At 39.0% G+C, this 15,789-nt stretch overlaps 1 protein-coding gene across 2 annotated transcripts in view; it reads right to left on the reverse strand.

Moving 5' to 3' along the window:
• The window catches only part of SDAD1 (SDA1 domain containing 1), a 28,254-nt gene extending 15,789 nt beyond the window's left edge, over positions 1-12,465 (reverse strand). The window contains exons 1-9 of one of the 2 annotated variants that reach the window (XM_027599622.2): positions 12,213-12,465; positions 9,941-10,045; positions 9,382-9,480; positions 5,797-5,907; positions 4,256-4,327; positions 4,072-4,172; positions 2,620-2,677; positions 1,941-2,015; positions 501-602 (exon numbers count right to left, since the gene is read on the reverse strand). In XM_027599622.2, the coding sequence (XP_027455423.2) occupies positions 501-602; positions 1,941-2,015; positions 2,620-2,677; positions 4,072-4,172; positions 4,256-4,327; positions 5,797-5,907; positions 9,382-9,480; positions 9,941-10,045; positions 12,213-12,302 (813 nt within the window). In that variant the 5' untranslated portion in view covers positions 12,303-12,465. Of the gene's footprint in view, positions 1-500; positions 603-1,940; positions 2,016-2,619; positions 2,678-4,071; positions 4,173-4,255; positions 4,328-5,796; positions 5,908-9,381; positions 9,554-9,940; positions 10,046-12,212 lie in introns of both variants that reach the window. The other variant, XM_027599623.2, reaches the window with a different exon arrangement.
• Positions 12,466-15,789: the final 3,324 nt, after the last annotated feature.

The following is a 15,789-nucleotide window of genomic DNA, read 5'->3' on the forward strand; positions in this document are numbered from 1 at the left end:
AAACCTACAACAAATTTGTTTCAAAAGCCTTTCTTTCAACTAGAACTAAAGGTGGCTTTTGTCTTTTTACATTAAACCTCAGGAATGTTCCAGCAAATAGCACCTGTGAGACTTCAAAGAATTTAGAAATATAAACATTACAAGACACAGAAGGGCCAAATTAATGAGTTTTCAGACTAACCATTATAAAATATAAAATGTATTTCATTGGTACACTCTTCTGAGAAGACAAATCTAGCAAAAATACCCTAGTATGAGCCATCTTGATCAGAACAAGTGAAAAGTGAGTTTAATCAAATTAATTTAATCAAGTCACAGATTTTGCTAGAGCTGAAAACATTTTGTCATCTAAAAAACCCAGTACTTAAAAATTCATCACACATTTCTAAGTCTCCCAAAAAATGCCAATTCTTTATTTCAAATTCTTAAAAGCTTTTCCTAAAAACCCCATATTCTATAGTCTAATGATTCCTACCTCATTTGCCAGGTACAAGTCTCACCTTGAGCACTTTCATAGCCTTTTCCAACCTTTTCTTGTGTTTGGAGCTTTTCTTCCCTGTGGCATATTGCACTAGCAGGTCTCTTGCTGTTGGTCCTTCATCCTGAAGAAGAAACTACTTTGTAAACAAGGAAAATCTGCACAGAAGCAAATAGTAAGGCTTTCAAAGACTTCTTTGCATTGGTACTCTGCAACCGCTATCAAAAAGGAGCATGACTTGGGGCGCCTGGGTGGCTCAGTTGGTTAGGCGGCTACCTTCGGCTCAGGTCATGATCCCAGGGTCCTGGGATCAAGCCCCACGTCGGGCTCCCTGCTCAGGGGAGAGCCTGCTTCTCCCTCTCCCTCCACCTGCCTCTCTGCCTATTTGTACTCTCTATCTCTCTGTCAAATAAATAAAATTAAAAAAAAAAATTTAAAAAAAAGGAGCATGACTTCAAATTCAATAAAAAATATTTGCCTATGTGTACAAACAGGTACATACATGGAGCACCGGTTTTTGTTTTTATATTTTGCTTTTAATTTTTATCAAAGTATAAAATACAACGTTTTTATTTGAAAAAAGAAACTCGAAACACTATCACTAGGAAAATGCTTAAGCTATAATACATTCACATTCTGAAATATGTGGAGGTTAAAAGAATGAGATAATCTGTATGTACTAAGTGCATTGGTATATCTATATATACAACACAAAGAAAGCAGGTTGCAAAATAATACACATACCATTTATATATATTTCAAAGATCTAATATACACATAACATATACACATCCACATATAAATGCATGGGAAAGCAAATGGTTATCTGTAAAGATGGAACAGGGAAGTAGAAAGAAGACAGGATCAAGAACTTTTATCTATAGTATCTATAATTTTTTGTAAGAATATATCATTCACATTATTTAATAACAAAATGAATTAAAAGATCTTATTACATATTCCCATATTCTTATTACCACAATGCTAATATGAGAAAGGATATTTTTTCTTAGAATTTCTTTTTGATTTTACTAAAAAGTATTTTTTAATAAAGAAAATTTCATGACATCATAAATCTTCATTTTGCCTTTTTAAAAGAGGTCACAATATTATTCCTCTCCTTCCCTAAACACTCTATGATATTGACATCATCTCAAAAAATATACTGGCAGCAATTTTCACTCTAAGTTTATATAATGAGTTCAAGGCATAGCTTAAAAACTAAGAATAAGGCTAAATGAATTTAACTTTTATTAGTTCTTTAACCAATCTTAGTGAACATAAGTGACAAATTCTAAATAGAATAAAATCTCAGCATGCAGAACACAATAAAGGATAAAGATAACATGTAAGTGTCTTTCTAACTTGAGCAGTCATGCATTTTACAATCTGTACTGAGAGCAATAAAGAAATCTGATAGACTACTGTAAAGTTCAGAAGCATCTATGGTTGAATGTATAACCTCAGATTCTGAGTCGCTGTCCTGTTTCTCCTCTTCATCTTTCCCAAGGAAAAATGTCAAAGCAGCAACTAATATCTAAAGACCAATCAGAACAAGTCAATTACTCACTCCAGCTTATAACAAAGAATAAATACTTTTGTTTACGCATTATTCATGCACAGAACTGGGATCTGAAGGAACAGTATCAGACTGATGGGATTTGGGCCCATTTTTCTCAATTAAAACATAATGTTGTTAACCATTATTTGTCCTAAAAGTATATATACTTTTAAAAAATTATCTTTAGATAAAAACAGCCAGGTTCTACATGGTTATCTTTTAGGTAGTCTACCAGGAATTTCTATATCTCCACCCCTGCCCCAGAAAGTGACATTTTTGTCTTTGACTTTCTAAGAGAAAGTCAAACATGTTCTTAAATTTCTTTCAGCTGTGCTTGGGCCCCATAAAAGAGTCAAGAATTACAGGGGAAAACAAACACTAAGGCTATCATTTACTACAAAGCATTTAAAAAACCCCTAACTTTGTCTGCCTCCTCTAAAGCACAGATGAACCAGGGAAGCAGCCTAAACACAAAGAGAGCATTACTAAACATGAACTGCACGCCCATACAGTACCTCTTCCTCACATGCCCATCTCCTTGCTACTCACAGTGCCTTCACACAGCCCTACAGACACTCACCTTGGTGACCTTAGAGAAACATGCAGTGGTGATCACATTGACAGTTTTGGCATCATTCCTGGAGTAAGACAAATGAGTGCTTTCAAAGTAAATTTTCATTCTCTTGCATTTCATAGCATTGACAATGGCACAAAATAAACAATATATATTTCTGACATATTAGACTCCAAAGTTTAAAAAGTTGTGGGTTGCAATAAATAATCATGGGTTGCCAAACAAAAAAAAAATCATGGATTGCTAAATTGTCAACCCCAGTGAACATTTAATTAAACTTTATCCCAGTCTTATGTCAGAAAATTATGCAGCCATTTAATACGGATTTTTTTGAAGAATTTTTAATGACACAGGAACGTACTCAAGAGAAATAAAATGAATAAAAACTTAATAGTACTGTAAAATTCCAACCATATTTAAAAATTCATGGTAAAGGGGGCGTCTGGGTGGCTCAGTTGGCTAAGTAGCCAGCTCTTATTTCAGCTCAGGTCATGATCTCAGGGTCCTGGGATCTAGCCCCGAGTGGGGCTTTGCACTAAGCGAGAGTCGGCTTGAAGATTTCTCTCCCTCTCCCTCTGCCCCTCCCCCTGCTGTGTGTGCACACGTTCTCTCTCTATAAAAAATGAATAAATCTTAAAAAAAATTCACGTTAAAGAAAAAACAGGAGAAAATATCATAAACTATTAACAGTGGATCTCCTCTGGGTGGTGAAACTATCAAAAAAATTTTAAACAACCTTTTTAGCTCCTCCTAATTTTTTGTTGCAATGAATATTACTTTTTTTTAAAATATTTTATTTATTTATTTGACAGACAGAGACACAGCAAGAGCAGGAACACAAGCAGGGGGAGTGGGAGCGGGAGAAGCAGGCTTCCCGCAGAGCAGGGAGCCCGATGTGGGACTCGATCCCAGGACCCTGGGATCATGACCTGAGCCGAAGGCAGATGCTTAACGACTAAGCCACCCAGGCGCCCTGAATATTACTTTTATAGTGAAAAAAGACATGAATTGGGAGCAATGTACCAACAAACCAAAGTTTACAGAGCCTGATACTTTACATACATGGGATAAACTGACTTGGAAATCCTCAGAGTGACAGAGCAGGAAGAGCATGAATTTCAGAGTCTGACATCTGGGTTTGAATTTCAGCTCTGCCCTTGACTAGCTACTAAGCTTACACTCTATGAACTTTAGTTTTGTTACCTATAAAATGGGAATAATTCCAGATAAGCTGCATTACGTTGTTCTAAAGATTGAAAGAAATCATATGAGGTGTAGGTGGCTCAAGAAATGGTTGCCAATGTTATTAGTTATTTGGATTGCTATTTTTAAAAATTTCCCACTTAATCTATGACAGTGGTATATTTAAGAGCTCAAGATCAAGAAAAATATTTGTGTATGTACTCTGTAGTAATTATAAATGAATGAGAGTCTCCTTCTCAAGAGACAAATACATACCAGATGTTTCTTCTGTAGAGTTCAATCATCACATCCAAAGATATCTTGGCTGCGGTTGCATTGCTGTCTCTTAACATGGTGTACATGAAGTTCTGCAACACCTTAAGAAAAAGAGAAGAAAGAAGACTTAATATAATACACTGCTGGTATATAACGCAAACATGGGACACAAAAGGGTACTTACTATATTCACTTTATTGTTCTTGTGCTTTGCATTTATATTCTTGATATCAGTGACAATATGTGTGTATAAAGTCTAAGGAAAGGAAACAAAAACATACACATATTAACCAACATTTCTAACTTTGCTCAGTTTGGAGAAAAGTACAAATGCATGGAAGAATTTAATTTTACCTACTTTTCATTATATAAGACACCATAAACAAAACAAAAAGCAGCAGCTAAAATGCAAAAGGAAAGTTGTCCTAAAAAGATTAAACAAGGAGTTACCATATAACCCAACAATTCCAAGAAAAATGAGAATATATTTCCACATAAATATTCACAGCAGCATTATCCACAATAGCCAAAAAGTGGAAACAACCTAACTGTCCATTGATGAAAGGACAAACAAAATGTGGTATACCCATACAACGGAATATTACTTGGCAACAAAAAGGAATGAAGTACTGAGACATTCACCAACATAGATGAACTATGAAAGCAGTATGCTAAGTGAAAGAAGCCAGACACAAATACCACGCATGTTGGGTGATTCCATTTATATGAAATACCCGGCATAGGCAAATCTATAGAGACCAAAAGTAGACTGGTGGTTACCTAGGCCTGAGAGAGATGGGGAAATGGGGAGTGAATGCTAATGGGAATGGGGTTTCTTTTTGAGGGGGATAAAAATGCTCCAAAATTGATTGTAGTGATGGTTGCAAACTCTGTGAATATACTAAAAACGACTGAACTGTACACTTTCAATAGATGAATTGTATGTGAATTATATCACAATGAAGTTATTTTTAAAAAGGAAAATTGCTCCATTTACTTGGGCCCTAACTACCACTGGTGCCCAAAATATGCTCGCATAGACAACTTTTATCTCACAGTTAGACCAAGAAGTACAATTGCTAAAATCAAATGGTGGCAGTCTCTTAACACTCAGAAAAAAAAATTTTAAGTTAATAAATGTAAACTTAAATTTTTCTTTCTTAAATTTCTTTCACAAATCTTCAGCTCTGGTCTTACTTATACAAGCAAATACAAAGTCACGGGGAAATATTAATAACAAAAAAAGTGTTTTGGGAGATAGGGTGGGGGCTGTTATAGCTAGGAGTGTCCAGTCCATGCTCTGATTTGGCTTGTCAGTATAGTACAGTTGAAAAAGGCATGGGTTCTAGAGCCATACTGCCTGCCTGGGTTTATATTCCTGCCTCCCCACTAACATGGCCCATGATTCTGGGCATCTTACTCTACCTCTTTGTGCCTCAGACTTTTCATTTGTAAAATAACAGTAATAATAAACCCAATCTCATTTTGTGAGTAAACAAATAAATATGTAAGAAGCTCTGAATGGTACCTGGCAAAAAGTAAGCACTCAATAAATGAAATCTATTAGCACCATATTGTATGCACACAAACGTTGATTTTTTTTCCTATTAAAATTATTCTTAACTGTATCCAATAACGCGAAGTATCAAGAATTCAATCTACAAATTTAACATCACTGCAAGGAAAAATGAAATATAAGGGGGAAAAAGCAATTTTGCTCTTTACCTTTCGCAGAAGCTTGTCATGGCAACGCAGAAGTTCAAAGAAGAGTTCTAGCAAACTTGATGGATCGATGAGATTCTTATTTCTTAGCAAAATCAAAGCTTTGCAAAATGTCTAAGGAAGGAAGAAAACATACTATATGATAATGATGAAATTAAGATGAGAAAAGGGAGAACGTACACCCCAAAAGAGCATGCTGTCTTCTACTAATTAGGCTCTATTCTGGGCATTAGAACAGAACAGTCAGTCTCTGCCCTCATGGACCTACCACTGGGAGTGGGGCAGGAAAGCAGATAGAGGAGCAAGGAAGCACATAAACAGGTGTATCTCAGACAATGATATGTGTCATGAAAAAAGTAAAACAGGGTAATATAATTGATACACAGTGACTGAGGGAGGGCTACTTTACACATGGAGTTGAAGGAAGTGTCAAGATATAATGAACCCGGGGCACCTGGGTGGCTTAATCAGTTAGGCATCTGCCTTCGGCTCAAGTGATGATCTCAGGGTCCTGGGATCGAGCCCCGAATCAAGCTCCCTGCTCAGCGGGGAGTCTGCTTTTCCCTCTCCCTCTGACCCTCCTCCCTACTTGTGCCCCCCCACTGTCTCAAAAAAAAAAAAAAAGATACGACAAACCCCTAGTGATCAATGAATGAACAAAGATAAAAAAGGTGGGGTAACAAGAACAGAATAAACTGGAATCATCGATCTGAATTTGTGACCTCACAAGGCATTCCTTGGAAGTACTGTTATACCAAGAATCAGCCAACAGCACTCATAGCACTCCAGCTTACCACCAACTTTCATGAGTAGCCTTATTGCCCAAGGTTTGGCTTCTACTACCGTTCTCCATTAATGGAACAAGTAATCCTTGGAGAATAGTTGATTCCAAGTCTTGGGGCAGGAAAAGCAGTAAAAAAGGTTTTGGAATTATTTCTGCCAGAATATAAGGATGCTTTCAAAAATATCAGGGACTTTGCCGCAAGGACTGAAAAGCTCCCACTGGCCAGGTGATAACAATCTGAACAAAAAGTAATAATGCTTAAAAAAAGAAATGAATACAAAGGACATAAAAAGCCGGAGGCACCTGGGTGGCTCAGTCCTTAAGCGTCTGCCTTCGGCTCAGGTCATGATCCCAGGGTCCTGGGATCAAGCCCCACATCGGGCTCTCTGCTCAGCGGGAAGCCTGCTTCTCCCTCTCCCACTCTCCCTGCTTGTGTTCCCTCTCTCTGTCAAATAAATAAATAAAATCTAAACCCCCCCCACACACAAAGGACATAAAAAGGGGCGCCTAGGTGACACCGTTGGGTAAGTGTCTGACTCTTGGTTTTGGCTCAGGTTGTGAACTCAGGATCATGAGATCGCACCCTGCATGGGCTCCATACTCAGCATGGAGTCTGCTTAGGGTTTCTCTTTCCCTCTCCCTCTGTCCCTCCCCTCTGCACCACAAAATACATGGGTATTTTGTTTCTTCCATTAAGAAACACAGTCTGTTCTATCTAAATAGGAAAAAGTGAACAAAAACTTGGGAATGATTCAAAAAGTCCTGGGAAAATAACAAAACACTAGGCAGAAAAGTCCAACAGTGTGGTTATCACAATTGCCAATTAAAAAGAGGATCCACCAGTTTGTCTTAAATGAATCCTCTAAAGAGGAATGCTCTAAAAAGGATTGCTCAATCCTGTTTCCTAGGAAAAGAAATCTCCATTATTTTTTAAAAACCTATTTATCATCATAAAAAACTATAAACAAACACACACACACGTTTATTTATTTAACAATGCCTGTAGACCGGTTTGGTTGGGTACTGTTAGACACACAAAACTTAAAGGAAACCTAATTACTTGGAAAGACACTAAGTCTCTATACTCAAAATCTCAATCTGTATGACCTACAGGGACCTGAAAAGTTTCATGATATAAGTAAAAGTCCTTTGACTAACAGTTTGAGTTTGAAGTCTCGTGGGCTGTGCTGCCAGGTCCCACATCCCATCTGAAAGTCATTCACTTGACAACCCAGACCTTGAAACCCTGGCTTGAGATGATACCCTTTCTCTTTCGGGCCTATTCGAATCAATAAAATCCTAAAGAAGTATAAAAAGAGTAGAATTACAAAAAGCCTGGGAAAATATAAGAAAAAGAAAGCAAAACTGAATCTACAGACCTAGCATTTTACAAATTTTGGCATAAAATATTAATATGTTTTGTGATCATATTTGTGTCAGTTCTACCTGCTGTAGAGGTGTCTGAAAAGCAGATGTATGAAATCTGAAAATGACTTAGGCTGGGTTCCCCCAAGAAGCACAGCCCAATTCTATTACAGTGATTTGTCCAGATCTCTTCTAGAAGTAAAGGAAGCAGGATAGGGCAGACAAAAGAAAAGCTGAGCAAGGATATATCCTTGGCTGGAGACTAGTTCAGTCACATAGAAGCCCTGGAGCACAAACTGCAACACAAAGTTGGACCCACACCGAGGGAAGAGGCTGGGCTTTTGTACGTCTGGTTTAGTCAGGCACCACCTGTAGTCTGAGAGGGCAACCTCCCACGTGCTACGGCTGTCATTTAGCTGGAGAGAGGGCACTGGAAAAAGGATAGCTGGGGGTCAATAACAGCCAACATTCACCACAGGTGACGGAAATGGGCGCACGAGGCTGGTAAAGGGGCTCTCAGCCAGGACTGAGTATCAACCACTAAAGTGACAATATTTAAATGCTCAAACTGGCCAGTTAATGAATAAATTTATTAAATTAAGCTTTACAGGAGTGCTCCTAATCAATTCTGGTTTGGCACTGCCCAATTTGAACTGAATTTTACTCAAACTCTTAAAATTTAAAAACAAGTGAATAAATAAAGCATTGTAAAAACTGTAAATTATAATTAGGGTTCTTAATGCATAAGAGATTTGAATGACTAGGCGCCTGGGTGGCTCAGTCAGTTAAGCGTCTGCCTTCAGCTCAGGTCATGATCCCAGAGTCCTGGGATCGAGTCCCACATCGGGATCCATGCTCGGCAAGGAGTCTGCTTCTCCCTCTGCCTCTGCTGCTCCCCCTGCTTGTGCTCTCTCTCTCTCTCTGACAAATAAATTTTTTAAAAAATCTTAAAAAAAAAAAAAAGAGAGATTTGAAAGACTAAAAGAAATCATGTATTTAAAAGAGCACCCTGGCAGGGTTAGCATGCTGGAAGAACAGAAAGGGGGGGGGTATAGCAGAAAAGGAGATGAGGTCAAAAATACTGGTGGGGGCGCCTGGCTGGCTTAGTCAGTACAGCGTGCAACTCTTGATCTCAGGGTTGTGAGTTTGGACCCCACATTGGGTGTAAAGATTACTTAAAAATAAAATCTTAAACCTCCCCCCCTCAAAAAAACCCCCAAACACTGGAAAGCAGATCACGTAGGGACTTACAGGCCAGTAAGTATTGTAGAGTTTTACTCTAAGTATAAATGAGAAGCCACAGAAAGATTTTAAGGAACAGGTGACACATTCTGATTTACATTTTAAGAAGACGTTTAGCTGAGGCTGTTCTCATTTAAACACATATGATTTGTACACATAAACACAGCACAATATATCAATCCAAATACTGGACTTACCATTCGAAGATCTGGATCCAAGACAGTGTGATTGTAGGAGAGAAGATCTTTCAGCTCTTGAGGAAAATTACTTAAATGATCTGGATAGCAGTGACCAATCTGTAACAAAGCAAAGGTTCTTCTGAAGTTTCTCTTTCTCTCCTATAATTCATATGCACATATTTATGATGCTCTGCAAAAGGAGAGTAAAAGGCTGTTTCATAGAAGTAGATGGTTTCAATTCATTTCTTTTTATTCTACATGCTACTTTTCTGACCTCTTTCATATTTCTTCTAACCTTAGTGAAATATGTGTGACATGAATTAGAATCTGCTCTTACGAATTTGACAAAAAACCAAACAGCCTGAAAGTTTTGCTTTGGTGGGTTCTGCGCAACACTCCAGCAAAATCTTCTAATTCAGCTTAGGGAGAAAATAAAATTTGCAAAAAAGGAAACCTAAAAAAATTTTTTAAAATTAAGTTTCCATTCTTGAATGGAATCAGGTTGGATAGTACTAGAAAAATATTCTGCAAACTATATAAAACAACTGGTCTTTGTTTTACTCAGAAATCATCTTACCTGTGCCATAAACATCACCAGCTCTGCCAGTTCTTTGCTAGGTTTGTTTGGTTGTAATTTGAAAATCTCCACATTGGATTTGTAGTGATTATACTGCTGTAGAAACTGTAGGAAAAGAAAATTTAAGTTGTCACCTTCTATTGTATGACTTTCTCAGTAAAGAATGAGAAATTACTTAGTAGACATCTCTGATAGTGGCACGGACAAACAGATATGGTAAAAGTGTGCAGAAATATCTTTTCCTTACCTGCATTCTTCAAAATAAGTTTTGAAAAATGGGAGCACATCATAGATAATCTAAAGACCCTTTCTTTTATCATTAGAAATGTAGGTGATGTGGTGTAAAGCACATTAAAGCAAGTGTCAAAAACTCAGATTCAATATATAGAGCACTCATAGCCGCAGAAAAATATAGGTCAGAAAAAGTAAATTATGTTGCAACTATATAAAACTCTCCAGTCAAAATTCCCCTTTTCCTTTAAATAATGATTAAGATTTATCTTGGAGTTCTAGATAGGATGTGTCAACAGCCAAAAGCAATACACAGAAATAATGATAATAGCTTCCACTTATTCAGCACTTGCAGTATGCCAAAGTCATTATGTACATTATCTCATTTAATTATATTTAATTCTAACAACAACCCAACAGTTTAATGTTGGAACTCACCAGGCCTCAGTTCCATGTCCTACGTCTACTCTCCAGCCCTAGACCACAACTTTAAATTGTGTATGTATGAGAGAGACACTATGAGAACGAGTATTTTTTTTTTTTAAGATTTATTTTTAGAGATAAAGCGCGCGCGTGCATGCGCTCATGAGTCGGGGGAGGGGCAGAGGGAGAGAGACTCCTCAAGCAGTCTCCCTCCTGAGAGGGGAGCCTATGACTGGGCTCCATCCCAGGGCCCTGAGGTCATGACCTGAGCCAAAATCAAGACAGTTGCTTAACTGAGCCACCCAGGCACCCTGAGAATTTCTTTGTATTAGCAGCCGTAACGGGCCCAGTTCACTCCAAATTCATTATCTCCAATTGCCCGACACGTGTTTAGATATCTAATAGACATCTTTAACCTAGCATGATCAAAAAAATTAACTTTTGATTTCCCTCAACAAAACTCTTAGGCCTCCAGCTTTCTCAAAGACCAGGAGTCAAGAAAAAGACCTACAGGGCGCCTGGGTGGCTCAGTCGGTTAAGCGACTGCATTCGGCTCAGGTCATGATCCTGGAGTCCCGGGATCGAGTCCCGCATCGGGCTCCCTGCTCAGCAGGGAGTCTGCCTCTCCCTCTGACCTTCTTCCCTCTCATGCTCTCTCTCTACCATTCTCTCTCTCTCTCAATAAATAAATAAAAATCTTAAAAAAAAAAAAAGACCTACAGCCCCTACATGCTTCAGATAAGACCCTGCTCTCTTGACGCCACACCACTATTGACAGGAGTGAGGAGGGGGCCCCGGAACTCCGTGTGCTCCCGGCAATATCCCACTTCTTTCCCCTTCCTATCCATGGCCCAGCCACCACTATCTGCCTTGAGATCCTAAGAACTGGTATCATTACGCCCCTTATGTTCATCAGTCACGACAAATGTCCAGGACTCCCAGGTCATCCCTCATTCCCCTCTCTCCAAGCCCCAGACCAGCGGAATTAAGAACTCTTGGGCGGGGCCAGGGCATAATATTTTTTAAAGTACCCTAGCCATTCCGATGCTCTTTGGAAAACTGTTTCTCTCCTGACACACTGCTGCCCCGTTTTCTTCCGCTCAGGAAGCGTCCTCTTTCTTCCTCGGTGCTACTTCCAGAGAAGTGGCATCCCTCCAGACTGGTACCTTTTTCTGCTCCTTAACTGTCCCCACTGCCAGCTTTGAATCTTATGCCTGGAGGTCCATTTCCGGCTCTCGGAAACAGACGTCGATGGAAGGCATTCTAACATACGACTCATCAAGTGTTACCGACTTATTCAACTTAGGGGTTTCTGAAAGCAAAAGGCTGAAAAATCTGCATGGAAGTTGGAGGTCGAGGGGGGCATTTGTCCCTCCACCTCTATGAGGTCGGAAGAGAAACGTTTAGAAAATCCAAACGGGCAGCAAATTTCCACGAGGCGGGGAACGAAACCAGAGGCATGTCCCTTCCTCAACCTCGTCTCTCCTCCCGAGGGATCCCTGAACCTAACCGGAGAACTTGGGGCGAGCCAGGACCCCAGTTCCATTCCACACCTTCCCCTGCCTGTGTCTCAACCAGTCGCGCCCCGGCCTCTAGCGGCGCCACGCCGCACTCCCACCTCCTCGACGTAGGCTGGCGAATCCCGCTTGATCAGATTCTGTAACTGGGGCAGGTTGCTGGGCAGCTTATTATTGTTTCTGTTAGACATGCTGGCTGCTGACTGGCTCCGCAGGGCACAGCTTTAAGAAACCCCACACCGCCCGCAACCAACAACCGTGTCGGCCGTGTGTGGGAATCGTGCTTCCGAGAATGACCGGAAACAGCACATGGGACTCTCGGAAGGCGGCACCATCTTGGCTCTTAAAAAAAAAACAAAAAAACAGCGAGACTACGGAAGCCTCGGAGTGTCAAGTTTACTCCCACTGCCGAAATGCCAGTAGTGGTTTACGCGAGGTTTCGATTTTTTTTTTTGCCCCGCACACATTAGTTTATACCGTCATTCTGACACTCCTATGAAACAGATAAATAAGGATTAATCCTTTTTTAAATCCCACAGCCTAAGGACAGAAGCTTTTTCCTTTGGGAGTGGATAGCACTATCCTATTTTGGGGGGGAAGCGATAAGGTGCGTGTTACTCTTTGCTATAACTTTAAATACCGTTTTTGTTTTGTTTTTGGGTGTTTCAACCCACAGTAACCCACTCAAGGGAAAGGGGTGTGGCCTGAATAAAATGTAATCATGCTGATTGATTTAAAATTGCAAATTGATTTGTATTTAAAGGACAACCATTGTTATAACCTTTATAGGTACTCTTCAGCCACAGTTTTAAATTCAGATGCTGGTAATTCGAAGAGAATACATTTCTACAATTTCACAGTGTGCAGAAACAAATATGAATGAATGATTTAACGAGTTAGGGTGTTGTTAATACAAAAATACGCGCGTGATCACGCACTCTATGCCAGGCACTGTTCAAGCATTTCACTTGCATTACTCATTTAATCCTCCGAAAAGCCCTCTAAATTTGGTACTATAATTATACGCACTTTACGGAGGAGGAAATAGGCTCAGACAAATTGACTGCCCAAATTCATAGCTGGTGTGGGAGCTGAGGATTTCAGTCCAGGCAGTTTTGATTGTACCTAGATGAGAAAGAAAAGAAGACTCAGCTGTCACCTAATAACTGGTCCGGCATTAATAGAAGGGCTGTGGTATTCTTTGCCTGACGTAAACAATTTTAGGTGCCCCTGGCTGGCTTAGTGGGCTAGAGCATGGCACTCTTGATCTCGGGGTTGTGAGTTCAAGCCCTATGTTGGCTTATAGAGATTACTGAAATTACTAAAATAAATAAATAATAATAATAAAAACAATTTCACAAAACAGTAACTTCATTTCAGTCCGGGTCATCACAGAACTGGATAGAATGAGTCCAAAACAAGATAACTCTGTAATCATACCCGAGGAGAAACAAAATCAAGAATGTTGTACAAGCCACCATTAATTTTCAACTATGTCTAGAAAATGGCTATTCTATTTATTGTTGAGTCAGGTGCTTGTGAAGTTATTAAGAAGCAAATGTAGGCAGTAAATATTTTTTTAAAAAGCCTATTCAGAGGGGCATCTGGCTGGCTTATTCTGTAGAGCCTGGGATTCTTGATCTCAGGGTCATGAGTTCAAGGCCCACGCTGGGTGTAGAGAAACTTACCTGAGTAACTAAATTTTAAAAAATTAAAAAAAAAAAACCCAGGCATAGATTTAAATTTTAAAAAATGTTTTTAACTAGGTTGTATTAGGAAAAAAAGTATCCTCAAAATGAAATATATTGAAAAATTTTTTGAAATTATTTGATAGAATTCCTGCCAAATCATAAGCTTATGTACTATGAAGATTTCATCACAAAGATATGACATGAATAAAACCCTCAGGCTATGCCACAAACTTTTATTTGCCCTCTGTACGTCAGGAACTAGGGTAGGTGCTAGGAATACAAAAATAAATGAGGCATGGACATTTGCCTTCAGGGAGCTCACAGACTAAAAAGGGAGATAAATAGACAAGGACTTTTAAAATGGATAAAAATGTTCTTACAGTAGAGCAGTAGAAGCCATGGAAAGGACACCCCAGCCTAGGAGAACCAGAATATTTCATAGTTATGGTACTACTTGCTAGAAATCCTGAAAGAAGAGTTTTTCTGGAAGAGGGAAAGAAAGTCTTTTCACATAAAGAAAATAGCTTGTATGGAGGTATAAATGCTTGAAAAAGTCTGGTGGATTTAAGGGATTGCCGGAAGTTTGGAGTGACTAAATGTTGGGAAGGGAGTGGGCAGCAGGGAAGGAGCTGAGAAAAATGAGTCAGCTGAGGTTATGGAGTCCTAATGATGAGAGGCTTTCTGTGCTCATCTAAGGAGGGCATGTAAGTCTGCTCAAGAGAAAACTGAGGCTGAGAGTGACTAACTGAATATGTATTTTTTTAATTTATTTATTTTGACAGAGAAAGAGATGGAGAGAGAGAGCACAAGCAGGAGGAGAGGGAGAAGCTGACTCTCCACTGAGTAGGGAGCCCCATGTAGGGTTCATTCCCAGGACCCTGGGATCTTGACCTGAGCCGAAGGCAAACGCTTAACAAACTGAGCCACCCAGGCACCCCCTGAATATGTATTTTTAAAATATTAAACAATGGCTATATTGCATGTAACATAATCTACATATGTTTAACATATATGAGCCAGATCAACACCAGGAAAACTCCATATTCATTTCTATATTTAGTCTTGAACTGGCAAAGAAACTTTTCATCTTTTTCTGATCTCCAAATAACTTTTAACCTGAAGTGAATTATTCTAAAAAGAAAATCTCCTTTATACCTTTGCAAAAGAGACCCTATAATAATTATAAAATGGAACGTATCATCTGGATTCAAATGGAGTAAAAATCTCTTTATTAAAGACGCCTAGACTAGGGGCTATTTTAAATTTTGATTGCATAAGAAGCACACTCTTCTTATATCTTTATTTGGGATGCCTTTTGGGGGGGTATAATATTCCAGACAATAGCATGAGCACCAGTTTTGAGCCATTAAATCTCTTCTAGTAGGAAGAAGGAAGGTGTTTCCAGAAGGGCAAAAGGGTACACCACCCCAACTGAATTAGCCTTATAAAAGTTCCAAGCAATGTAATACTAATGCATTTATCTCCTTGGTCAGAACTTAGTGAGATGGATAGCCCTACAAAGGAGTGTTTTGGTTCGGTACAATGAAGCTTTGAATAAAGGAAGGAGAGATTAGGTTTGTTTTGAGGAATAAGGAAAGGTTTCATGAAGACAGGTGTACTTGAGATAGGTCTTGAAACCCATGTAGTTTTGATATGCAGGGGGATACATAGAAGACAAAGAAACAAGAACTCAACTGAGACAGGTAGTAACCTCCATAAGAGTTTATTAATATCATCTATGTAAGAGAACTTTGTGACGTTCCTTAGGGAATATTTCCTTCTTTGGAAAAGGAATATGTTGAACGAAGCCAATCTCATGCCAGCCTCATGATTGGAGGTATGATCCATATGATGATCAACTGAAATTATCGTTAAATTGATGCTAAATATATTCTCTTTATTTATTTAACTTTATATAAGACAATAATACCTGGGAATGATGGGTTTAATGTGCTGGTGATATTTTTTGAGCCCATCTAAGGACAAC

Source organism: Zalophus californianus, chromosome 2 (genome assembly GCF_009762305.2).
Source record: "Zalophus californianus isolate mZalCal1 chromosome 2, mZalCal1.pri.v2, whole genome shotgun sequence".
Lineage (NCBI taxonomy): Eukaryota > Metazoa > Chordata > Mammalia > Carnivora > Otariidae > Zalophus > Zalophus californianus.